General features: G+C 33.0%; 1 protein-coding gene across 1 annotated transcript; it reads left to right on the top strand.

Annotated features, from left to right (window-relative positions):
• The first annotated feature begins 1,289 nt into the window (after window positions 1-1,289).
• On the top strand, window positions 1,290-26,494 carry LOC132740874 (deoxynucleoside triphosphate triphosphohydrolase SAMHD1-like). The gene is made up of 14 exons (XM_060728918.1): window positions 1,290-1,424; window positions 6,164-6,192; window positions 9,377-9,537; window positions 9,935-10,065; window positions 10,461-10,540; window positions 13,152-13,322; window positions 14,059-14,106; window positions 14,416-14,580; window positions 15,138-15,229; window positions 15,923-15,979; window positions 19,639-19,834; window positions 20,293-20,456; window positions 22,332-22,436; window positions 23,969-26,494. The coding sequence occupies exons 2-12, from the start codon at window positions 6,181-6,183 to the stop codon at window positions 20,449-20,451; spliced, it is 1,272 nt and encodes a 423-aa protein (XP_060584901.1). The 5' UTR covers window positions 1,290-1,424; window positions 6,164-6,180; the 3' UTR covers window positions 20,452-20,456; window positions 22,332-22,436; window positions 23,969-26,494.
• The last annotated feature ends 498 nt before the right edge of the window (window positions 26,495-26,992 follow it).

Below are 26,992 nucleotides of genomic sequence, written 5' to 3'. Positions count from 1 at the left end.
AACGAAGTTATATCCAGTTCACGAAAAACGGTTACCGTGGGTATGAAAACAGGATGTAAAAATATTTTTTATCAACGAGTGCCACTGTGTTAAAAAGCTGAATCTATCATACTAAAACATTGCTACAGGTTCTTTATATATACATGTATATGGTTATACGTATAAATAGCTCTTTTTTTTTTACTTTAAAATTGCCGCGTTGAGGCGTAACCCTTTTTCACAGCATACAAATCGAAGTGATCCTGAATGTGCACGTTCATTGGACAGGCTAGCTAAGTCAATCAACATTTTCAATTTTGCCGTTTTGGGCGATATTTAGGGTTTCTGTTTTCTATTCCACGTTTAGTATTGCTACATGACACAAATAGATTTTTCATAATCATTACCGTGAAAGAACAATGATTAAAGAGCAAATCAATTTCTTTACAAATACAGACAACAATTTTACGACTTTTAAAATCACTTATAGCGCAGCGAGTAAAAATCATTTAAATATTCATTTGTGTTTATGTAAATCGTATAGTAAATAAAATGTTTTTCATGGTTAACATAATTATAGAAAGAGAACGGTAGGCATGTTGCTTTGCATTTGCAACGGATTCTAAAATCTGCTTTAAACTGTAGTCCTTTTTTTCGACTTGGAACTGGTGCCAGAATTGACAATTGAAGAAAAATATAAGATTTATGTCATTCATAATAAAAATATGAACACATTAAGGTAGAGTTTTGCCTTCCGTACTCCCGGTTGATGTAAACCTGACTTTTTATTCATGGCGTAGACCAGATAACGCCAGAAAACGAAATAGCTTGCAACTGAAGCCTGCTCTGATACAAGCAACTTCCAAGGTTATGCAAAGTGTTTGATAAAACGTCTTATAAACGGACAAATATCCAATATTCTGTGGAAAGCTTATATTTTTCCCCGTAGACTGGTGCATATCCCAAAGAAATTGGTACAGAAATAAAATACTTACGGCTATTTTCTTTTCCGAATCGAGCAACATTTGTCTTGGAAATGATGCCGAAAATGACGTCAATGTCACGTGGTATTGCCACACTGTATTTGTATTCACAAAAGGCGCGTGCCTGTGTTTTAAACAATAATTATAATTACACATAATTATATATAATATATACATGTACTGCGTAATTTCAGTCTAACCTCTCAATGTGATACCTCAGCGAAATTTTATCTTCCTTTATCAATACATTGCAAACTTATGTGCGTATCAAAAAGGCTCTTGATAGATAACTTTGTTTGCTTATTGATTATACACATGTTTAGTATAGCTGTAATTGTCAATATATGCAAGCAAACCTGGTATTTGATAAGTACTTAAAACATCCAGCCATCAGTTGCACGATTTCCGTGGCGCATACAAGGGATATTGATAAAAAAATTGTATTTTAGCCTGCCTTACATCGTAAGTAGAACTCAATTACGACTATATTTTATGATGGTATATGCTAAAATCCTATAAGTATATCATAATATTATATCGTTTATAGAGCTTTTAGTATTATATTTCATCGCACTTTATCGTATTTTGTCCAAGACTCTGTCAAAATGTTTAATTTTCGTTTTCAATTTCAATAAAAATATAAAGCGAATATTGATAATTAAGTGGTATCATTAGTTGTTTCGCAACTGACATCATCGATTACACTTCATATCATTGACATAATAAACAGTCTGTGGATTCGTAATTGTTTTTCGCTGAAGATATGTTTTTAAATAACGTTACAAGGACTCTACTGAGTTTTTTTACATGACACGACAACATCACTTTTGGACAGTGGCCGTTGAAGGTTCCATGATTATCGTCGTATGATTACAACAGTGGATGTTTTTTCACCCATTACGTACATGTTTAAGTGTTGAAGACTGCCAAGCCGGTGCAATTGTGCATTGACGGGAGCCTACATTTTCCACTATCGTCCATGAATTGATGGTTTGATCACTTTTGAAAATAAAATGTGATCATTTAGTTTGTTACCTAGCTCTGTAAACTATTTTTTTCATTATTCGCCGGTAGAAACCGTGAACATCACGGAATAATTTTATGCTTAAGAGGCAGATTATTGAAATATATAATAGTAATCGATGATTTTGTTATATTTCGTCAGTTTCCGTCGCGCCGGTATGACGGTAGGGGTCCAGAATCGTATAAGATACATAGAAAACATAATAAACTAGCTTCGTGTTGATAGTTTATCGCACTGTAATAGAAAGAGCATCGACACACGATCTGATTTGTACGAGGGGTCTTAGCCCCCGAGTATTAAATCAGATTGCAGAGTTTTTTGATGTTCTTTCTCTTTTGTATCATAGTCAAACATAAAAAACCTTCCCTGTTGTCACAATGTGAAACCCGAGAAAAAGGTAACCAATGACGAGCATCTGAATATGATATTTCTATCGCTTTTCCCTTTCTCTGCCGTCACAATAATTAAACGGAGTGCGAGAAACTAATACCTGCACTCCAGTTAACGCACTGTGCATGTGTATGTATACGATTTAACTCTGGCACATTTTCAACAGAAAGGTCCCAAAATAGATAAATACAGACTCCCTAAAGAAAGCCCAACACGGCAAAATTGAAAATGTTGCAGGCTCGGTTTGATTGAGCCTGTTCATGGACGGTACTGGAAAGTGCAAGGTTACCGTCCACGCCCCCTAGCACCGGCTTAAGCAGAATCCAACATTTAAACATGAAATAGTAAAATTTTGAATTAAGAAACATCCGCAGATGTGTTCATACGGCGGTTATCATGGAACCTTCAATGTGACACTTCCGTGCCATTCCATGAAAAGCGGCTTATGGTCCCCAAGTAATAAAAAGCGTGTGCCCTAAACGAGAAAACAATGGGCGGAACTTAATAAAATGGAATTTTGAAAGGGGATCAGAGGTTATGAAGCCTGCGTATCACAGATAAGACGTCAAAAGACAAATTTAAAAAGCAGGCAACATATCCTAATGGTGATTCAACATTATTCAAGTAGGAATATTGGAACCACCCAACTAGAAAATGCCGAAAAGTTGAAACTAAAAAAACTATGATATGGGAATACATGTATTGTTTTCAACTAAACTATATATTTTTCGATAGCGCATAATAATGATGGACAACACTTTTACAGTAGAATTGTATTGTTCCATGCAATTATTAAACATATATATTTTCATAGTCACTTTGCAAATATTCGATGATCGGTAATTATTTGTCGGTAATTATCGGATTCTGAACTAGTAACCCATACGGATTTCAATGTATGGTACAACAGTAGAATTACAAGTACCAGCATATCACTTGCCTTATAAGCCTCGGTGGCAATCATTACTCAGCTCTTTATACTTGAACCATTAAACTGATATTTTCTTATATTTATGAAATTACAATCATTTTTCTATCCGGCGACTTGATGTTTTAGCATCAAAATCTCTACTAGTATCTTTTTGTTGTTGAGCCAATGGGGAGATAAAGACAATGTTATATAAATGGTAAAGTGGACGGTAGGGAAATTGATCGCTCGAGATGTATCTCCTCAGAAATTATATTTGAGAAACCATAAAAGTTCCTTATTTTTTCTAAACATCTTTCTGTTTCTTTTACACAGCTTTTAGGCAAGGAACTCCAGTTATCACTCTATGCCGATTGCATATTGGGCTGCTTTGACCTAACAAATTCATATTATAAAATATTTAATCATGGACATCATTTCACAAGAACTTTCCAATCAATAAACACCCCTTTTAGTTTGACTATCAAAAGAATAGTGGAGCTATTTCAGATAAACCACTAATATTGGTATTATGGTAACAGAAATCTGGAAAAGGGATGATACTTTGAGAGCAATAACACAAAGTAAGTTGTCAATTTCAGATTTGGTCTGATTGGGTCTGTTCATAAGTGATAATGTAATATGCAACATCTGCCATTCCAATTAGCACCGACGGAAGCAGTATGCAATCATCAAAACTTAAGTAATTTGAATCAATGATCCCGAATTACCTGACAACAATGTTACGACACTGACTTCCTGTGGACACTGAACTAAATTTTATGGCTGGCACAGTTTGCATCTGCAGTTGTGGGTATAGAAAAAAATCAACAGCAATAGAGACACAGCAATTGTCGACAATTACAGCTAGTTTTGATTATGTCTATTAATGAGAAAAATATAATGTGTAACATCTCACACTCCCTACCACCAGTGTTTGCAATTTTCAATCTTGAACACTAAAAGTTTTGAAATCAGTTATCCTGTAGGATCATCGATGTCCCGACACAAAAAAAAAAACAAGAATAAAGATCAACAAGGCAAAGGCAACATTCACAGGACGCGGCCCCCGACACACTTAAGTAGGGCACCCAAAAGGCACCAAACAATCCAGCTACGACAACAGGACACTCAGAACGCCACCAACTCAAAACCTGGAGAGGACTCGAGGGCGGCAAAAGAAGGAGAAATGTGAAATGATATTACTAAAAGGGGCCGATGTGGAAAAGAAATGAGCAAGAGGTGTAAGGAAAAATGGGTATAAGAAAGAGGAAGGGCAACAAAAAGTGTAAAAGAACAATGGGGAAAATACTTATCGTTAAACACTGTTTACCATGAACATTGAAATCCTTCAAGAATGTCAAAAACGGCAAAATTGAAAATGCTACAGGCCGGATGTGATAGAGTCTGTTGATTGAAGGTACTGGAATAAAAGAATTACCGTCCACGCTCCCTAGCACCTGTGAAAGCAGAATGTAACATGAAACATGTGGAAACATGGCCAACCTAGCAGTCAATTTCCTTCCTGTAAACTGAATTCCATACCCATTCCAAATGTTCTACAAAAGTACTTATTCAAATTGAAGTTTAATTTATTTTATATGTGTGTTTTGCAATAGAATAAAATAAATAGAGAAAAACAGAATCCCTAAAGAAAGCCCAACACGACAAAATTGTAAAATTTTGGAGGCTTGGTTTGATTGAGCCTGTTCGTGGACGGTACTGAAAAGTGCAAGTTACCGTCCACGCTTCCTATCATGCTGAACGATCTTCAAAGATCGAAAATATAAAATCATTGATTAAATGTACGGGGAGACTTTTTACAGCTGCCACACGGCCCAAATAACACGGATGTGACAATGAAATAGAGAAAAACAGAATCCCTAAAGAAAGCCCAACACGGCAAAATTGTAAAATGTTGCAGGCTCGATTTGATTGAGCCTGTCCATAGACGGTACTGAAAAGTGCAAGTAACCGTCCACGCCCCCTAAACTAATTCAAGATATTGTATAAAATTTTTAATGAAACATTTCATTTAAACAAACAACAGAGAAGTATTTTATTTAGGACATTCACCCAGTTTGTAGCATATTTGTTCTTCTTTTAGTACGATTTGACGATGGAAACTAGTTAAATTGCAATAGTTAATATTTTAGGTAAAAAATGTAATAACACGTGAAATTTCAATTGATTCACAAGCAAACGAAAGAAATAAGCCAATATAAATATTCTAGAATATCTTTGAGGCCACCTAGGATATCTCAGTTTTGAATCAGGGATTGGTCAAATGAATGTCCAGTCCAAAAACAACAGATCCAGACGAACATCGTTTGTTAATGAAACTTGCTGTTGGCTGAATGGAGCAGTCGCTCCTCTTCTTAGGCTAACAATGGTCTGATTTGCAGCACGAATGGTAAATTCTTGTCAAATGAATTTGATATTTACCTCAAAATTCCTGTATGTTGAAATTAAGGTTGTTAAAACACTTAAGTGAAAATAGTATATGTATATAATTATGCTTATAAAACAATTTTCAAACATCGAAGGATATGTAAAATATGTACTGCAAATATTTGCCTACTTTGCCTACATTGTATGTAGTCATTAAAATATATGCATTTATTTCTTTTTGAAAAAAATTGACTTAGACTTTATAGAAAATAAATTTCGAGTTACCTCCCTTTATTAACATGAAATGTAAAATCGGTAATATCTTTACAAATAATGGTTTTTGGCACTTACAATATTGACAAATCTTCATTTTGAGCATGCATTATATATATATGATATGAAACCTTAAAAAATTGTTTAAAGGATCTTTAATACTTGCTTCGAAAGTTTCAACTCTTTTAAGAAACAAGTTGTGCTTTTTTGTTTCAGGTTTGAGGAACAGGAAAATGGCCAATAAGGTAATCAGTTGTTAATTTGAAATTCAATGTCACCATTTATCTCATCTGTGTTTAACATGTCATTGCGATTTTGCCGGTTGTGCCCAAATGTACAGAAACAACTCATCGTCCTTGATAAATTTGATTAAGTCTTTCCGGTAATAGGCAAAACAGACCAAGACCATTAATTTAAAACGACTTATGCTACTTAATATAAATTGCTCCTAATGAAAGTGCCTGTATTTTAAATATTTGGCTCGATAATCGTAATCTAATATCAAGTATGAAAACAAATTAGTACACAGAAACTCTAAAGATTGTCATCGTTTTAAATAAAAAACAGAGAAACTAATCAAATCTCAGGAACTTTACCATGGATAATTTATTCATAGCTTATCATTTACTAAGTTAAGTTTTCTTACTGTCGAAATGTCGCTGAAATCATCATCTTAATTCGATATATAGTTTAATTACATCCATCGTCGGATACCCACGGCCGAACCATTAACATTTATGATTGCATGTTATGTGACATGTTTATCAATCGTGGGTATCCGACGATGAATTACATCAAATGATATAAATATATCATTTAACATCGATTATATTCAAATCTAAATATTTTTAAACTGTTTCAATCACTTTAAGGGAAATACATCTAGTAATAATTCTCTGAAATCTCAAGTTATCATTATTCCCAAAGACAATCATCGTTGCATTTGCAACAAGCTATATTTGTATATCTCAAATAATGACGTCACAGTAGGAAATACCTTCTCACGTTTCTAAGATATACTATGAATATTTCGAGGGAAGGTTCCGCCTTTCTTTGTTGATCTTGTTTATCATATTTTAGTACGTTAATAAAACCCAGTGTTAGACGATATCTACCGATTTTGTAAGTGTCACAATACTCTAATAAACCTCCATGTAAATGTTCCTTTGTCGACTTTTTAATTGTTGCTGCCAGTGATTCATAAAAAATAAGTTAATCAAATCTCTTCATATACATTAACAAATATAAAAAAATTCTTTTAACTTAGATGTCGGCAATACACTACTGATTTCTGTCACCAACCTTTCTAATTTGTTTCTTTTCTACAAAAACTCCTGGATTTTGTATACAATTGTTCTTTAAAAATTTCGTAAAAAAGTTTCTCTCTGGCTTTTTTAGAACTTCGGTTTACGGTGATGTATGTCACGAGGTTTACTTTCAGTTTAAGGTGTTTTATGTTCGTTCCTCTTTTGAGATATAGCTTTGAAATATGAAATCCCCATGTAAGTATATACATTTCTATCGATATATAACTTCTTTAGTAGACAAATAAAATGTATGCTTATTATAACTTTCAATTTCCAGGTTGGATAATATCACGTGACAGTTGTTTACACAGCTAATGGACTGGCCCATTAATTAAAAAGTTCTTTACCGATTCCAATTGTAGCCATTTTAATTGTTCCGATATGCCGAAATTTTTCCGTGTAACTATTTGTTGATACAATACACACAGTGTCACACAATTCTGTAAGCATATCGGGAAAAGTACTACATTTGAATAATATGTACCATCTCCAATTGCAAATATTTGCTTACAATGTTGCATATGTTTATTATTCAAATATTGAAAGATTAAACTAAAAATCATCAAATACCATTATAAGTCATCGGCGCTGTTATTATGTTTAACTAATGTTACCTGATTGCCCACCCTGATTTTTTTAATTATGTAGTAAAGAACATGCCTTATTTAAATAACAAATATCATGCTTTTTAGTCCCCTACCGGTTTAACCGGAGGGGACTTTAGGTTTACTCTCCGTCCGTCTGTCTGTCTGTCTGTCTGTCCGTCTGCCTGTCTGTCTGTCAGTCCGTCAGTCCGTCCGTGCACAAAACTGGATCCCGCGATAACGCAAAAAGTACTGAAAATATTTTTATGAAACTTGATATATGGATAGATGACAGTATGGAGATTATGCACGTCTTTTTCTTTTCTTCCTATGATGAACATTCTGGTTGCTATGGCAACAAATAGTCTGAAAATATGGCAAATTTAACACATAAACTGGATCCAGTGATAACTCAAAAAGTACTAAAAATATTTTTATGAAACTTGACATATGGGTAGATGGCAGTCTGGAGATTATGCACATTTTTTTCTTTTCTTCCTATGTTAAAAATTCTGGTTGCTATGGCAACAAATAGCCTGAATTTCAAGATTTCTGATTTAAATTTTTCAGCTTTTTCACTATAAGTTCTTTATTTCTTAAGGTGTTTACTTCAAACTTTAAATATAAGTTTCTGGTCATCAACCACATCATATGTGACAAGGTTTACAACTCCAGCACAAAAATTATCAGTATTACCTCCCTTGAATTTAGAATTTTTATGAAAAAAAATGTTGTCTTTTTTAAATAACTTCTTTATTTCCAAATGTATCTACTTCAAACTTCATATATATGTTTCTTATTATCACACAATATTTTTGAGAAGGTTAAATACTCTAGCAAGACTATTTCCAGGATTATGTCCCCCTTTAACTTAGATTTTTTTTCGAGAAATTGGTATTTTTCACTCCAACTTCTTTATTGACCTTATAGGATTTACTTTAAAATCCCACATATTGTAATAATATGACAAGGTTGTATAAACATTATTTCCTTACTAAGCAGGGAAACTAAACACATTACTGTGATATAGACAAACTTAGAATTCAAAAGATTTATGTTCATTCATGTCATTCATTCACTGGTAAAATTGAATGGCCAATGGCCCATCAGAATGTTGCTTGGGTTCTAACCGGTAGGGGACTTATGGATTGCTTGCAATACTATGATAATTTGCTTGTTTCTGAATGTGGTTAAATTGTTAATTTGTAACACCGATTTATTTAGATGTTTTCGTTTTCTGTTATCTGAAATGTTTTCACTTAAATACATGTTAAGGGTAACCTGTAGGTTATTTTTTCTTAGATTTATGTGGTCAAAAGCTAGTAACGCATCATGTACGGAGAACTGGCATAAAGAGAGGACCTACCGCCTTTATTGTCCACTGCTCACTTTACACATTGTCGCGACAAGCACGAATCATGGCCACATTTTCCAAAAGCGTATTAAATTCTTACTCGTTGAATTAATGATAGTGACATTAAATCTTTGTTTACCCGATATATACTGCTGCTTTCCTTACATATCTTTTATTTTGACAGATATTTAACGATCCTATTCACGGTAATATAGAGTTAGAGCCCTTGTTAGTGAAGATTGTTGATACACCACAATTTCAACGTCTACGATTCATTAAACAACTTGGTGGGGCCTATTTCGTATATCCAGGCGCATCACATAACAGGTTCGAGCACTCGATAGGGTAAGTGTCTATTTGGATATTCTTTTCTTTTTCGTATGGTGTCATAAATAACACCATGCCCTATGTACTTCGGATGTTATGTAAAGTAAAACTTTTAGGTATTTTTAATGGTACCTTTCTATCGTCGTCCCTTTGCTTTCTTGCCTCGAAAATTGTCACTGTCGCCTTTTTGCCTCTCCGAATTGGGAGAAAAAGAAAGAAAGACGATATTGCGTATATCAGCCATAATTTTGTTTTACATATTATTATGTAAAAGACAAACAAAGTCATATTATATTGTCTATAACTAAGGAAGCTTTACCTAAAAATAATTTACGTCATCAGTGCTTACTTTCATGCTTAAAAATATGTTTACTATTTTTAAACCTATATTTAGATATTTTTATTACATAAAAAGTGTGTGCCACTTAGCGGGGCGTTTAGTGCGATCTTTAAAAGAGCAAATATCAAAAGCGCCTGATTCAACGATCAAAATTACGGATAAAGACGAACTTTGTGTTAAAATTGCAGCTTTGTGTCATGATCTTGGTAAGTGTTTTGCAGTAGAAGTAGGTTTTGTTGTTGCTGCTGCTGCTGCTTAAGACATTATGTGCATGTAATCGTGGTATGCCATTAGTATTACCATGGTAACTATGAGAGTAACAATTAAACTTTGTAGTAATAACTGCGTGTTCAAGTAGGTCTTCATGTTCTGATATCTTGCAAATATTTTGAAAAGAAATAATTATCTGTGATTTGAACTATGATAAAGTATACACAGGTTGTGTTACAATTATAAGGTAATTATAATAAAATATGTAATTACATTGTTCAACGGATAGTTTTGGTTATCAGTGACACAAGTCTAAGGTCAACTTCATGTATGCCGATTTAATATGTTTTTTATTTTATTTCTTTTTCTTTTTTATTATTGTTATTTTTAGGGCATGGACCATTTTCCCATCTATTTGATGGAAAAATCATTCCCAAAATAAGGGAAAATGTAAACGGCAAAATATGGAAGGTATGATTTAATGCACCTTATGAAAACATTTTTAATTGATCAAGTGACTACAAGAACATTATGTAAACAAACAAAAACTGAGATACGAGGATTGATCAAAAAAGTTCTCGGCCCGATGTACTTCCGGTAGTCGGAGAACCAAACCTATGGTCTTACTTTTCAATATAATCACCCTCTACATCAATGCACTTTGCCCACCTGTGCTCCAACCTGTTGAACACTTCAAAATAGAACTTTCACTCTTGGACCTCAGATAACTCATTGACCGCCTCCATGACACCTTCGTTTCTTCCAAAACGTCTACCACGAAGCTTGGTTTTCAGGTTCGGAAACAGGTAGAAATCAAAGGGGACCAGGTCTGGAGAATATGGAGGATGGGGAAGAATTTCAAGGTCACAGTCAGTTGTTGCAGCCATCACCACTTTGAATGTGTGAGCTGACGCATTGTCGTGCAAGAGCAGAACGTCTCAAAATTCTGGAAACAAAGTGATCCCTCGGAAGCATTAATCACAACAGAATAAAATAAGAATTGCAGACTCGGTTTGATTGAGTCTGTACATGAGGGATAATAAATAAGTGCAACATCCCTCACGCCCCCTAGCACCGGCTTGAGCGGTACTCAATTCTCAACACTTTATAGTGTTGGCATCAATGATCCTGAAGGACCAGAAAATATAACAACACTGAAGTGAAGTACGGGGCAACTTTTTACGGCTGCCACACGGCACTTGACACCTGCTGTTGTGAAGTACAAAATTCTGGAAACATAGTGATCCCTCGGAAGCATTAATCACAACAAAATAACATAAGAATTGCAGACTCGGTTTGATTGAGTCTGTACATGAGGGATAATAAATAAGTGCAAGTCAGTTTGCCCCTCCTTTTACGCGCGATTTCTTGACGCAGACAATTCGCTTGCATAGTATCATTTATGGTACAACCTTGCTCAAGATAGTCAATCATGATAATTCCTGACTATCCCAAAAAATTGAAACAATCATATTCCCTGCTGATGGCATCCTTCTTCGGAGGGGATGAGCCAGGGTGCTTCCACTGCATGCTCTGGTTTGTTTTATTCTGAATCGAAGTGATGGATCCAGGTTTCATCATGAGTTACGATCCGGTAGGTCAAATCAGGTTCATCGTCGTAGCGAGACAAAAGATATCTTGATATGTAAAGCATGGTCCGTTTCTGGCTGTCAGTCAACTGTCTGGGGACCCATCTACAGAAATCTTTGACATGCCATAGACATCAGTCAGAATTGCCTGAAATGAACCAAAGCTCATACCCACTTTCCTAGCAATGCTTCACAGTTCACTTCACAGGTCTTGCTTTCTGTCGCACGTGACCAGATTATTCACAGCTTCGGCAGGATCATCGTTGGTGACCTCTTTTGGCCGCCCAGGCCGCTCATCTTCCCCAATGCTCTCTTTGCCCCTCTTCAGCAGCCCATTTCTTCACAGTGATATAGGAAGGGAACTCCTTCCCAAATGTTTCTATGAAGTCTTCAGGGATTTCCTTTGGAACATCCTAGTCTAACAGAGGTACTTTATGATGGTTCTGATTTCAGCTTTCTACATTTAGTCTAAATGACACACCTCTCTATTGACCAAAGTGTGTTTTATTTTACCTAATCTGTGAAAAACCGCGTGTAACTCGATCAGTAATCTATAAGATATCGGTATCGACGTATCGTGTGTAATGTGTAAACGTCAGTGTAGTGGCAAGAAGTATATCGGGCCGAGGAAGTTTTGATTATACCTCGTATTTTTTTAAGCTTGATATTCTTATTGTTACCACAAAATAGATAAATACAGAATCCCTAAAGAAAGCCCAACACGGCAAAATTGAAAATGTTGCAGGCTCGGTAGTCTATGTATTGTTTATTTCATTACACCGAACAAAAATGATTTAATAATTGTTTATTAGAAACTTAATAAAATTAGACTGGATCTAAAACGAACACTGCTTATTTTACTTACACTGACTTTTGATCCTGAGAAGTAACCAGCCATAAGGCATACCATAAAGCTGATTTTTGTTTATAAATGAAAACACGAACACATTAATACGAGTTATGAGTTACATTAGGTGTGAGACTATCAGTTTTACATTTTTATTTATATTCGGCTTGTTAACTCTCCATTTCTTTTTCTTCAGAATTTGCAATGTTAAATTCCGTTATGAATCTTTCTATCACAGGTTTAGAGCCATAACAATCAACTGCACTGATAAAACTACATTTCTGTATTTAAATCCCCCTTTGTTGTATTATTGAACTGCCATATTTTGTCATCGGCTGCTAATCTAGGATGTTTAGATTATTTACTGTTCGACCATTTAGGTTTTAGATGGTTATTAGCAACTTATTTTGCTGGTGCATATTATCATTTTTGGGATGGTCATAGTGAATATGGTTTTGGATTTGGGATATAATGGCTGGAAAATAAACCAAGAGACAAGCATTTTTTCTGTTTTAGTCTGTTTTACTTTTTTAGCCACATGGTTCACTTGCATAAACACTTAAGACAACTGCCTTTTTAGGTATATCTTAACTGATATAAAAAAAGATTAGAAATAAACTGGAATGCTTTTATTTGCTTAATCTAGCACGAACAAGGCTCAGTTGATATGTTTGATCACATGTTGGAAGAAAATGGAGAATTGGAGGAGGAATTCAATGAAGAATTATCAAAAGAAGATAAAACATTTATCAAAGAGATGATTGTTGGACCACCAAAGTCTATAAAAGATAGGAATAACATGGATGAGACCGATAAAGTGAGTGTCTATTTTTGAGCATTACAAAAGTTTTATATTTTATAGTTTTATATGTGCTCGAATTTGTTTCGGCAAAATGGTGTTATGTACGTGCTTGACGTATTTTCTGTCCGTATGTTAGCAATTTCATGACACCTCTATAACTTTTGAACACGGGACGGAAACTCATCAGATCTGAACCGTCCCGCTCTGATGTTCACTTCAGAAAAATATACTTATATAGGATACTTATATACGAAGCCAAGTGCTTAGCATTAAGATATATGTATTATATTGCCTAATGTTAAAAGGCATGATTCAGATATGTTTCAGAATAGGTCTCTTCTCTAATTAAAATGTTTTTAATTACTCAAACACATTTGTCTCCTCCGTTGCGTTGCTTTTCTTAGATTTCACATGTAGAACCTTGACAATTATAATGATTATTGAAATGAAACAAGGACATCCTATGGTTTGCACGCCGACATAAACAGACTTTTAGAGAAAGAATACTGTATGTGTCCTTAACCTTATCCCGAGGATTTGATACAACGACGAAAAAAGCTTCTCAAACAAATATGTTGTTCAGTCTGTTTTGAATTTTGTCATTTCATTTCATTTTAATATGGCAGAAATGAACACATTAAGTCTTGAAGCATATAAATAATGAACATTTAAAAGTAAGGTACATGAAGTCAAGTTTTTAGACAAGCTTTATACAATTAGGATTTAGTTCTCCTGTTTTGATTTTCTTCAGACGTGGCCGTATGAAGGCAGACCGAAACAAATGGCATTTCTTTACGAGGTAAATTATTGTATAAACAAAATTATCAAATATTGTATGTGAATTGTATGTGCATGCAATAGTTCTTCTGTTGATTGTTTATTCTTACAATATCATTAACAGATAGATGCTTGAATCAAAATGTTTGTTCCGATTTTATTTTCATTGCATATTTTTACGTATGGAATCGCGTTAAATTATTGTAATAGAATTATGATTTTTATGCTGTTTTGTGTACCATATACCCTAACATTTGTGTGTATGCCTGAACGTATAACATTCATAATTCATCAGATTGTTCTTAACATTACTCCGATGTTAATATTTCAGATTGTTTCAAACAAACGCAATGGTGTTGATGTTGACAAGTGGGACTATTTTGCACGCGACTGTCACAGTTTAGGTATTGGTAATAATTTCAACCTTGATCGATGTATTTCGTTCTCAAAAGTTATAGAAGTTGATGGTGAACAACAAATCTGTTATAGAGACAAAGTAAGCAATTACCTTCTTTAGTTTTACTTAAATTATAAATATATCTATTTCAATCAAACTTATGTCATACTTGCATTTACATGACAACTGATTTCAGAGCTTATATGCTTCGTTTAAATTAACATTATATCTGCTCTTACTAGATACACATGTAGTATACAAATACAAAATGTAACTTGCTTTGACACAAACTTGTGGAAATATGTCACGCTTACCATATATTACACAATGAAGTTTTCTTTACTTAGGTACCATACATAATTATTATAGAAAAAAAGATTAAAAGGTGTTATAAGTGAACTTTTGACCTTTGGTTTGGTTGATGTCTCCAAGGTCAATTCCTCACTGATAATCACCGAGGTATACTCGAACTTACTTAAGCATCATATAACTTAACAGTACAGTTATGACGTCAAATATTCAAATTGTGCTATTTGCGTGTGATTTCTATTACAAGCATTTCATTAATCTAACATATTTAAATGTGAACTTTGATATATGGGTTATTTTGGCCGTTTCTATCTGTAAATGATTTAAATTTACAATGTATTTTATAGGAGGTACATAACCTGTACGACATGTTCCATACCAGACTTCTACTACACCAGAGGGCATACCAGCACAAAACATGCAACATAATTGAATACATGTCTGTAGTTTACCTATTATTTGCTTACTAACTTATTGACTTGTGATATAAAAGTAATCGACCATTGAATTTCATTTTATTATAAATAGTTTTCATACTGTTATAAGTTATAAAGAGTTTTGACATGTTATATGGCCCTATATAAATGGCTTTTTGTAAATATAACCCGAATCGCCAGGCGATGGTTGAATTGCAAACAACCGATTATATACCGCCAAATAATCTGTCAAGAATATTTATAACATATTTATAATACTGCAAAAAATAAGTGAGATTTCTTCATGAATAGACATAAAACTATATACACGTCACGAGTATCCAATAAAAATTCGACATTACAAACATGCAGTATTATAAATGTTATCACTTTAGTTTCCTGCAAAGTTTCAATATCATGATACATTCATGTCTCAAATCTGATAATACTAACATTATAAATGAAATTCATACCAACAGATATTACAGTCATTTCATCAAGATACCTATCATAGGAACACGACGTTTTATATCATTACTTACATTAACGAATGGAGTTTTGGTATTCAACCCTTATTATATTTTATGTATTGCGAATACCACTGTAGGAGAATATCTAACGAATATTTCATAAAATAAAAATGCAATAAAATACTTTAAAGTAACCAGTAATATAGTTTTTTGTCAATCATAACATATTTGTTATTTATGTTTCAGGCTTACCGAGGCTTTAGTGCTGGCAGACAATTTTATAGAGTTTCAAGGCAAAAATGGGTAAAAATAGTTGTTCGTGTTCTATGCAATATCATTTTGACTCACAAGCTCGACTATTTATAAGAAAAAAGCTATTGTCTCAGTCATGGTTTCGTTGACGTTGCTGTTGCCGTAATCATTGCCATTGCCATCCGGACACATTGACTTTGGTCAATTCTTTTTTAATGAAGTGCCTTCATACTTGGGCACAACGATCTTTTGGACAATATCTTCAAGTTGACCAGACTAAATTTTATACCTCAATTCTTAAATGATCTTGACATTTAACGTCATGTGTTTGATTGTTGCCTGATTGTAGCTGTAATTGGCTATAACTTTCTTATTAACGAATGAATAATCAATATGTATTTAAAGGATAAGACTCAGTTTGAATTTGACCTAAATATAACCATGACATTGAAGGTCAAATTGTTGTTATTTCTAAGTTTGTTTTCTGTAATTGTCTTTAACTTTGTAATTTTTAAATGTATTGTCTTCATACTTGTACACACCAATCCTTGGGACAAGACATCAAAAAGATTATATAGAGATTGACCTTGACCTTAATTTGACGTTGACAATTTACGTCAACTAAGTGATTTTTGCCGCAAATGCTCATAACTTGCTTATTGGTGTGTATATAAGATTAATACATATTTTTAAAAAAAAACAAACTCTTATGACAAAACTGTATGTTGAAAAATTCAAATACGACCTTGACGTTTATTTGACCTTGACCGTCAAGGTCAAATTTTTGAAATATGCTTTAACTGTTGATTCACACTGCGACGAAAGTCTACATAAAACAAACTGAAATGTTGAAATTTTCTCATTATTCTTACCTTGACCTTGAATTGATCATGAACGTCATTTTTGTGTCGCCTTGAAAAAGGCGACATATAGGGGTTACTTTTGTCGGCGGTGTCGGCGTCGTTGTCGGTGTCGGCGTCGTTGTCGGCGTCGGCGTCCCCTAAAGCTTGTCCGGAGCATAAGTCAGTCATTATAAGTTGGATTGACTTCAAACTTGGTATGCATGCTTCTTATAATAACCCAAAGTGCAGTGCACAAGAACCGGTACTCTGCACTTCTTATTTTTTGAGTTATTGCCCTTTGTTAATTTTCATACTTTATTTTTGTCCGGGCCATTTCTCCTAAAGTATAAAATCTATGGACTTGAAACTTCATAGGATGATAGATCTCATTACGAAGAAGTGCAGTGCACAAGATTCTGGAAACAAAGTGATCCCTCGGAAGCATTAATCACAACAAAAACAAAATAACATAAGAATTGCAGACTCGGTTTGATTGAGTCTGTACATGAGGGATAATGAATAAGTGCAACATCCCTCACGCCCGCTAGCACCGGCTTGAGCGGAACTTAATTCTCCACACTAAAGTGTTGGCATCAATGATCCCGAAGGACCAGAAAATATAACAACACTGAAGTGAAGTACGGGGCAACTTTTTACGGCTTCCACACGGCACTTGACACCTGCTGTTGTGAAGTACAAAATTCTGGAAACAAAGTGATCCCTCGGAAGCATTAATCACAACAAAATAACATAAGAATTGCAGACTCGGTTTGATTGAGTCTGTACATGAGGGATTATGAATAAGTGCAACATCCCTCACGCCCCTTAGCACCGGCAAGAACTGGTACTCTGCATTTCTCATTTTTTGAGTTATTGCCCTTTGTTAATTTTCATACTTTGTTTTTGTCCGGGCCATTTCTCCTAAAGTATAAAAGCTATGGACTTGAAACTTCATAGGATGATTTATCTCATTAAGAAGAAGTGCAGTGCACAAGAACTGGTACTCTGCATTTCTTATTTTTTGAGTTATTGCCCTTTGTTAATTTTCATACTTTATTTTTGTCCAGGCCATTTCTCATAAATTATAAAAGCTTCAGACTTGAAACTTAATAGGATGATAGATCTTATTGATAAGAAGTGCAGTGCACAGAAACTGCTGCTCTGCATTTCTTATTTTTTTGAGGTATTGCCCTTTGCTGATTTTCAAATTTCATTTTTGTCGTGGCCATTTCTCCTTAACTATATTGTTCACAAGGCGACACATCCGACTCGCGGAGTTCTAGTTAAATCATTGTCTGCTTATTAATGTTTACTTAAATTTTCATAACATTGATGTCTATTGATGGGTTTCATATATTCTTGAACAAAAGAACACTTATGACAACACAGACATGTTGAATTATTTTGATATGACTTTAATCTTAAAAGTGTATAAAGCTATATATATGATGCAACAATTATTGTTTGAATTTCAAAAAAAAAGGATTCTTATAAAATTTTGTATGAAAAAAATATTGTAATTTGTTGACATAAAAGCGAATGGTGCATGATAAACGGAAAAAACGCTACCTTAAAGCAAAATAATATAATAGTGTATGATAATTGAACCAATATAATTTTACTGTAAATAAATTTTATTAAATATTTCATAAGACCTTTATTAGCTTTGACACTGAAGTTAATGAAATTTGATAAGATTGTCATGACTTTGCTATGTAAATATAGATTTAATTCATTCTTAGAGAGGACAAAAGAACACTTCCTACAGAAGTGACAAGATTATTAAAGGCACATTATGACTCGGAAATCCATATTTTTCAATTCTTCAGAAATGTTACACATGAGTTAAGTAATGTTTTAATAATTAATAAGAGAATATGAGATGTTTAACAAATGAAGAAAGTTGCGCTAAATGTTACAGTAATATGTCATTAAAGTAGGTAATGTAAACAAAGTAGTATTGTGACTTCCACACAAAATACTCATTCACTATTATAACTCATACTAATTATACCCAGTGCCAACAGAGCAAAAGAAGTAAAAAATGATTCATATATGTGGCAAATGATTTTTTTAAATGTAATTATTTACCATACACAAAAGGTTTTGAGAAATATTTTTTGAATGGCACATTTTTCTCAAACCACGGTATTTTGATACAATTTTGAATAATCTTGACACCTTCCCTTTGTTCATTTATATTAATTAGGTCAGTAAAACGTTACTCTTTCTGCAATGAGTATCTGGCTCGTTACTCTGTTGGTGATGCATTATTATATCACATGCGTTTATGTGAAATATTTGTATTTATAAATATGAAATATTATTGATTATGCATGAATGAAGGTATTGTTTGATGATTTAAGTTATTGTCTATTTTCAAATGTATTCGGATACCTTTCAAATTTCATGAGTTTAGTTATGTTACACTATGGAAAACTCATTATTATTGAATGCTTCACAATTGACTGCTGGCTTATGCTATAGTATGTGTCACTACTGATACTTCAGTTGGTGGATGCAATAGTAGCAAGTTACACTGCTGTCATTTGTTTTCTTTTTTTTTTGTATAAGGCAACATTTTAAATTATAGACTATTAGTAGGTGCATAGGAAAAAAAATATTGATTATGAATAACTTTATACAATTATATTGATTATAAAAGTTACTTCATGCAGGACACATTTTACACTTCATATTGGCTATAACAAGAAGTGTACAAGGAATGGACCAATTTTTCAATATTATTTATGCCCAAACTAATAAATTGACGATCAAGATTTTTACGATCGAATCTGTGACGCAATACGTTTATTATTGTGATGGTGCTATAACATGCCTACGTTTAAATCCTGAACTGTATTTTAGATCAGTTCGTATGTCAGACACAATACATGATATGAAGGCGTACACTCTTCTTACCGATGACGTCATTCATCGAATTCTCGAAAGCAATGACGACGGGCTACGAAAATCCAAAGGAATTCTTCAAAAGATTCTTAAACGAGATTTGTACAGCTTTGTAGGTGAAAAAATATTCCCGGGAGGGACATTTGTCAGAAAGGTATGCATTAAGTAGAGTTAAAAACTGTTCTCTGACGTTTCGGTGACGTAATTCTTTTCATTTGATGATTCTTTTCATTTCCAGATGCGTTGGATCTAAACCGTCAGGACAAGCGTTTGTTTCCTTGAACGAGAAACGTTACACTAATTGATTATCTTTCAGGTTGGTCCTGGGAACGGATTTGAGAGTGTTTCTATAAGCTTATAGGTTCTGAACATACGAACTTAAATTATATCTAAACTATTAAGCTGTTTACTATATTTTAAATAACATATTTCATTATATATTCATTATAAATATTTCATTTATCTTTACAATATTTTTTTCCATAATTTTATATAACTTACATAACTTCTTGAAACCCCTGTATTTGAAATTCATGTTTTTTACCTTTTCCCATACTATAAATAATGTGTGCTTTTTATCAATCAATTGATAACAAGTTAATTTCTTTGAAGGTTGCTAGTAAAGATGAGGTTGCCGGTAAAAAAGGAATGCCGGCAAAGGAGCGTATGAAGTTACAAAAATTGAGTCTGTTAAAAAAGACTTTCAAGAGACATTGGAAGACGACCAGGAGTTTTGCCAAATTATTGCCAGTCTTGATAAATTTGTTGTAATTGATGTAAGAAGAATATTCTATCGGGAAAACTATAAAAGATCAGTATTATATATATATAAAGCTGTCCTCTTTTTGTCGGCAAATGCCAATACTTAATGTCTGAATTTTAATACTCCTCATCAAATGTAAATGGATACTTGAAGAGTCAAGTCGTCATTGCATTCGTGTCGGTAGGTTTGTGAGTAGATCGGTCAGTAACTTTGTCCATTTTCACTTTATCTACCCTATAAATAATAAACCCCTTACATTTAGCCAATCTGTTCACCAGAAAAGGCAATGTGTAGGTCAATTTTCAGACATTTCATGTCTCATCTATCAATTCCTTATCGCTACAAGAGTTTTTTTTCCAAACTTGACTCAGATATTCACCACAACAAGGTTATGCGCAAAACTTATGCCGCCGTTGTCCGGCTCAAATTTAAGGTCGAATGTTATTCAATTTTCTGTCGGCCCGAAAATTTCTTTACCTTTTTAAAAATGTTTTAAATGCTTACAAAAACAATGACATGTGCAGAATCCATGCTGTCACTTTTCTGTCTTTGCCACCGTGTGTCTACGCAATAAATGCTGTACTACTTAAATAACTTTCTTGAAATTTATTCAACTTGTCATCTACAAAATATAATATAACGTCAAATTCTTTGTGATAAAGAAATGGGGGTGGGGGTATTTGTCACTCCTTTTTTAAATCATTATATAATCATTTAATGTTGTCTGTACTCCAATGTACACATTCTACGGTTTTAATTATAATTTTCTGGGGTTATTGACGACATAAGCTCAGTGGTACATGTATACAGTATTGTTGGTCCCCTACCAGATTAACCGGAGGGGACTTTAGGTTAACCTTCCGTCCGTCTGTCCGTCAGTTTGTCCGTCTGTCAGTCCGTCCGTCCACAACACAGGATCCCGCGATGACGCAAAAAGTACTAAAAACATTTTTCTGAAACTTAACATATGGATAAATGGCAGAATGGAAATTATGCACGTCTTTTTCTTTCCTTCCTATGTTGAAAATTCTGGTTGCTATGGCAATAAATAGACTAAAATATGGCAAATTTAGCACATAAGCTGGATCCCGCCATAACGCAAAAAGTACTGACAAAAATTTTATGAAACTTGAAACATGGGTAGCGGGCAGTCTGGAAATCATGTTCATCTTTTTCTTTCCTTTCTATATTGAAAATTCTGGTTTCTATGGCAACAAATAGACTGAATTTCAAGATTTCTGATTCTAGTTTTTACGCATTTTCACTATAAGTTCTTTATTTCTTAAAGTATTGACTTCAAACTTGAAATATAAATTTCTGGCCATCAACCACATCATATGTGACAAGGTTTACATTTCTTGCACAAAAATTACCAGAATAACCTCTTTATTTCATGAGTTATCTCCTCTTTAAGATTTTTGCTTTAAAAAAATTACATTTTGGTTACAGGGATGTTTAAAAAAATAACTTTAGAGTTTCCTTTAGTCTGTCTGTCTGTTCATAAAAACTGTTTCCTGAGATTACTTTCAAAGATTTTTTCCAATAAATTTACTTAAAATAGAGAAAAGTTTAAACATTTGTTATACTTATTCATCCTGAGAAAATTGAACTTTTAGAGTACTTTTTGTATAAACATAATTTTCTTACTATGCAGGGAAATTTAACACATTACTATGATATAAACAAACTTAGAACTCAATGGATTTAAGTTCATTCATGTCATTCATTCATTCAATGGTAACATTGAATGGCCAATGGCCCATCAGAATTTTGCTGGGGTTCTAACCGGTACGGGAACTTATGGATTGTTTGTAATGCGTTGACATTTGCTTGTTATTTAAGTGTTATATGACATATATAGTTAATTATATATATTACAAATTTCCAGGTTGTGGACTTTAGTTATGGTAAAGAGGATAAAGATCCAATAGCTTATGTCAACTTTTACTCCAAGAATGATCCGAACAGTGCAAAACCTATAGACAAAGACGACGTAACTATTTCTATAATTTAATTAATATTATCATGTGATTATTACATAATTAATGTTATTTCACGTTGTGTGCAAATGCTGGGTATCTACATGTAGTTATTTATAAATGCAACTTTACTACTTGATATTTGGTGCCTTACGTAATAAAGAAGAGTGTTTGGTGAATTACATTCAAATTATCAATAATAGACGTATCAGAAGATTTTTATATCAAACTATTGATTGTTTAATGTCGGTTGTTTGTTTGTCGTTGTTTGTTCGTTGTTGCTTTGTTGTTTTAATCATCACAAGGAACCTGTGAAGTAATTACGATTCGTATCAGTTGGAACAGGTGTACATCTTGAATTGCTTCTAAACGTTGTGTTGTTTTATTTATACGATACTACATTGTATCAAATAGGGGCCAGAATGTATGGAAACAACCTTTTTCATAGAACCAACCATTTTCATAGAACCTGTAAAAAAACTGCATACCTAATTATATAACATTTCATCAAGGTTGGTCCATATTTGACCCAAGGGCATGATTTATATATATATTTTTTTGTAGTACTACATGACAAATAGTTAAGCTCTGGGCATTGACGTCACTTAGGATTATAGATTTTATACATTTCTTTGTAAACTAAGCGACCCACCAGAGCATGACTTACATATTCTTTATAGGGAACCACTGCAACGTGATGCTAGGCCTACATGCCAAATATTTAAGTTCCGGTGATTGAAGTTTTGGAAGAGAATGAGTTTAAGATATGTTTACTTTATAAGTGTATATATATACTAAGTGACCCCCAGGATGGGGACATTTTTAACTCAGGGGCATGATAATGTAGAGGTTCACAAGGCAATGGTTAATGCCGACAAGTTACCATCAACAAAGATGATCCGTATTCAAACTCGTCTGGGATATCAATGAGATCAATTCTGACAAAGTTTAATGATTGTGATCTTTTCAGTGTTAATTATGTTTTTTCTTTGATTGGACCTTATGAACGAGTTCTTAACCCAAGATGACCCATATTCAAATTCATTCAAAGGATCTCTAATATTAAAATTTGGTAAAGATGTGACATGAAACCTGTCGACGGCTGAAAAAGGACACCAAATCGTTTGACCTATGCCAAAAGGTCATGTGAGCTAAAAACAAAAGAACAAGAACGAATAATACTTTGATCCTGATTGACAGGATGTTGTTGGAACCTGCCTTTTGTGCATGTTGCTCTCTCTCTCTCTCTCTCCCTCCCTCTCTCTCTCCCTCCCCCCCCCTCTCTCTCTCTCTCTCTCTCTCTCTCTCTCTCTCTCTCTCTCTCTCTCTCTCTCTCTCTCTCTCTATTTTGTATTCATATGTAACTGTTTCTGATTTTTGATTCGTGTTTCTTATATAATTTCTTCCGCAATGTAAAAAATAGTGTTTCTCCTTAAAATATCTCCTTATAGAAAAAATATAGCTTGTTGGTACAAGTTAAAGCGTTTTTTTAAACATGGACATAACAAACAGGACAGATAATGTTGTTATGATTTTATATTTATAGGTTTCCCTATTGCTACCTACACGGTTTGCTGAGCAGGTCGTTCGTGTATACTGCAAGAGAGAAAACCAGAAAGATGAAGTTGAAAAGATGTTCAAAGAATGGGCCAGGAAAACTAGGAAAAGTGCAAAGAAAAGGAAACATGATAGCGCTAGATGTTAATTAAATTTATGCGCTATTGCATGTTAAACCAACCAATGCTACTTTTTGTGTTTTTGTTTCTCTCGCAACAAAATGTTTCACAAACACTTGTTGTTTATCCAAAAACAACAATATATAATATTCACATCGTATATCACCACGAAATTTAAACAATCCTGTGTAACAAATTTTTGCCATTCTGATTATCAATGCTTATATAAACAAAATCATTTCAAAACCTGTAGGACGTTTACAAGGCAATTAATTCAGCATAAGCGATTAAATCATTCATACTAAGTAAAGTGAAAATATATTTCATACGATCATCTTTTTATGATTTCATGTCAAGTAAATGTTCTGATTATTTTTATTATATTCTTCGTAATATTTTTTAAACAGCAAGCAAATAAAAGACAAGTGTTTGAGCACGAGTGAATGTATTTTTAGCCATTTCTGATTTAAGTATCTTGAACATTGTTGTTAAATATTTTATTTTAAAATTAATAAGAAAACGGAACTGTTGAAATTCTGGACACCAGATAAAAACACACAAAAAACACTGAATAAATATTTTTATATTATATGTAAATATGATTTATTGACATGATTAATTTTTCATTATATAACCTTATAATATTTGAATTTGTGTAATGCACACCTTTATTGTAATCCAGCAACATTCGACATAATGTGTATCAACGAGAACAAGGAAGAAATTATGATCAAAATAAGATCATCTGGTCAGATGTACTGAAATACTGTTAAAGATGTTAATACCTGGTCGGTTATGCGATAATGGTCTGAATGATCTGATGGCTAAATTCGCATAATGGTGAAATGTTATCAAACATTTACGTCTTTACCACTAATGCTTGGGATAAGACGTTAAGACATCGCCGCTATTCATGATTGTCGTTCAGTTTAACAAGCTATATAGAAGCTCCGCTGTTCTAAGTAACACAAAATAAAGATGAAAATATGTTGTTGTATTGCTATTTATATAAATAAATGTACTTAATTGTGATAACAATGTGTGCAAGTTTTTCTTATGAAGTTGTGTACTTGAATGGATCTGAGAAAGTCAAGCCAGTAATCAACTAACCCAAAATAATAATTTTAGCATTTTTGCTCTGAAAATAAACATTTCCTTTTTTTGTCAATGGGATATACCTTCTTTTATTTTACTACGGAATTTTTTCTCGTACCACGTGGTGGAACAATATAATGATGAATAACGCGACCTATGATCCGGAACGTACGGAATCCGGGGATCGGATCAACCATAGAAGAAATCGAAAAAACTGCTTTCGTTTGATATTTGTAGTAATGTGTGGCACTAAAAATTATAATAAGTTATTAATTGTATATATTAAAACCAATAAGTATCGTGATATGTCTGTTATATAAAAGAGAGATACATTTTTATTAATTTATATGATCAAAATTTATCTGCAATCTCATTGGTCCAAACTGTAGTCTACAGAACTATTTATAAAATCATATTAACTGGTTGAAGAATCATATTCACTGGCTGTTAATTACTCTTGCACATAAAAATGTTGTTTTTGTTCTATATGTCACATTTCTCGATTAAAATATCATAACTTTACCATAATGGAAGTTGCATCGCAATAATGTGTATAAACTTTTTGTTTGCGAAGCGTTCGCGTCAAAAGTTCTGTTTTGTAATTCCTTACAAGGCTTTACATTTTGTATGTATTTTTGATCTTAGTCTATTCATATGATAAAACAATTATTGACTAGTGAAACATTGAATATGATGTGATATTCGATGACTTACTTGTCAATAATTGTATAATAAGTATCGTGATATTTGTATTATGCAAAGGAGAAAAAAACATGTATAAGTATCCTGATATTTCTGTTTCCTGTGATCACTATACAAGTTATATTGATAAAAAGTATCTTAAAAGACATTAAAAGATCCTGTAACTAAACATTTGTTATAATTCTATATCATAAATGTAATGCTCAAATGAAGATTAAGCATTATTTGTACAGATATTACCGAATAGATTTCATGTTAATGAAGGGAGCTAATTAGAAATTTATTTTCTATAAAGTCTATGTCAAATTTATCTATAAGAAATGAATGCATATATTTTAATGATAATATGTAATGTAACAAATAATTGCAGTACATATTTTACATATTATTCGATGTTTGAAAATTGTTTTAGAAGCATAATCATAAAAAATATACACAATTTCAAGTGTGGTAACATCCTTAATTACAACATAAAGGATCTGTAAGACTGGTAGTGTACTACATTAAATGATCTGTAATATTTATCATTTTATATAATTTTATACAGCATACATAGATTAGTCTATAAATATAAAAAATAAATATGTTCTCAGACATAAGTGTCGTTATTGTAGCATTCAGATGTAACATATGTATTTAATTTCAAACCGTTCCGTAAGAAAATATAAATGAATTTAAAGTAAAAGATTAAAATGCATATCAAGAAGGAAGCTGTCATTACTTTGTTCAGATACATGATAGTTGACAATATGATAACTGTGTCATGTAACTTACTGACTATATATATGCCTGTAATATGAGCCAGAGGTCTGAGATATTAAAACATATTTATATAATTTATCAAATGAATTGAATTGTTTAAAATTGTTACATTATTGTACTTCTGCAAAGGCACGTCATACCATTTGCAAAAACCGTTATATAATTTACGCTCCAACAATACAATGTCATGTTGTATCATATATAGTTTTGGGAATACAATGTCATGTTGTATCATATATAGTTTTGGGACATCAATATTGAAATGAGTTTTAGTTAAATCGTTTACCAATTAATGCACAGTGCATTTACTAGATTACATATATAAGTTATACTCA

The sequence above is a fragment of the Ruditapes philippinarum genome, unplaced genomic scaffold, assembly GCF_026571515.1.
Source record: "Ruditapes philippinarum isolate M1 unplaced genomic scaffold, ASM2657151v2 ctg4931_1_1_1_1, whole genome shotgun sequence".
NCBI lineage: Eukaryota > Metazoa > Mollusca > Bivalvia > Venerida > Veneridae > Ruditapes > Ruditapes philippinarum.
Note: the sequence above shows the minus strand (reverse complement) of the source record. Positions and strands in the feature narration are given on the sequence as shown.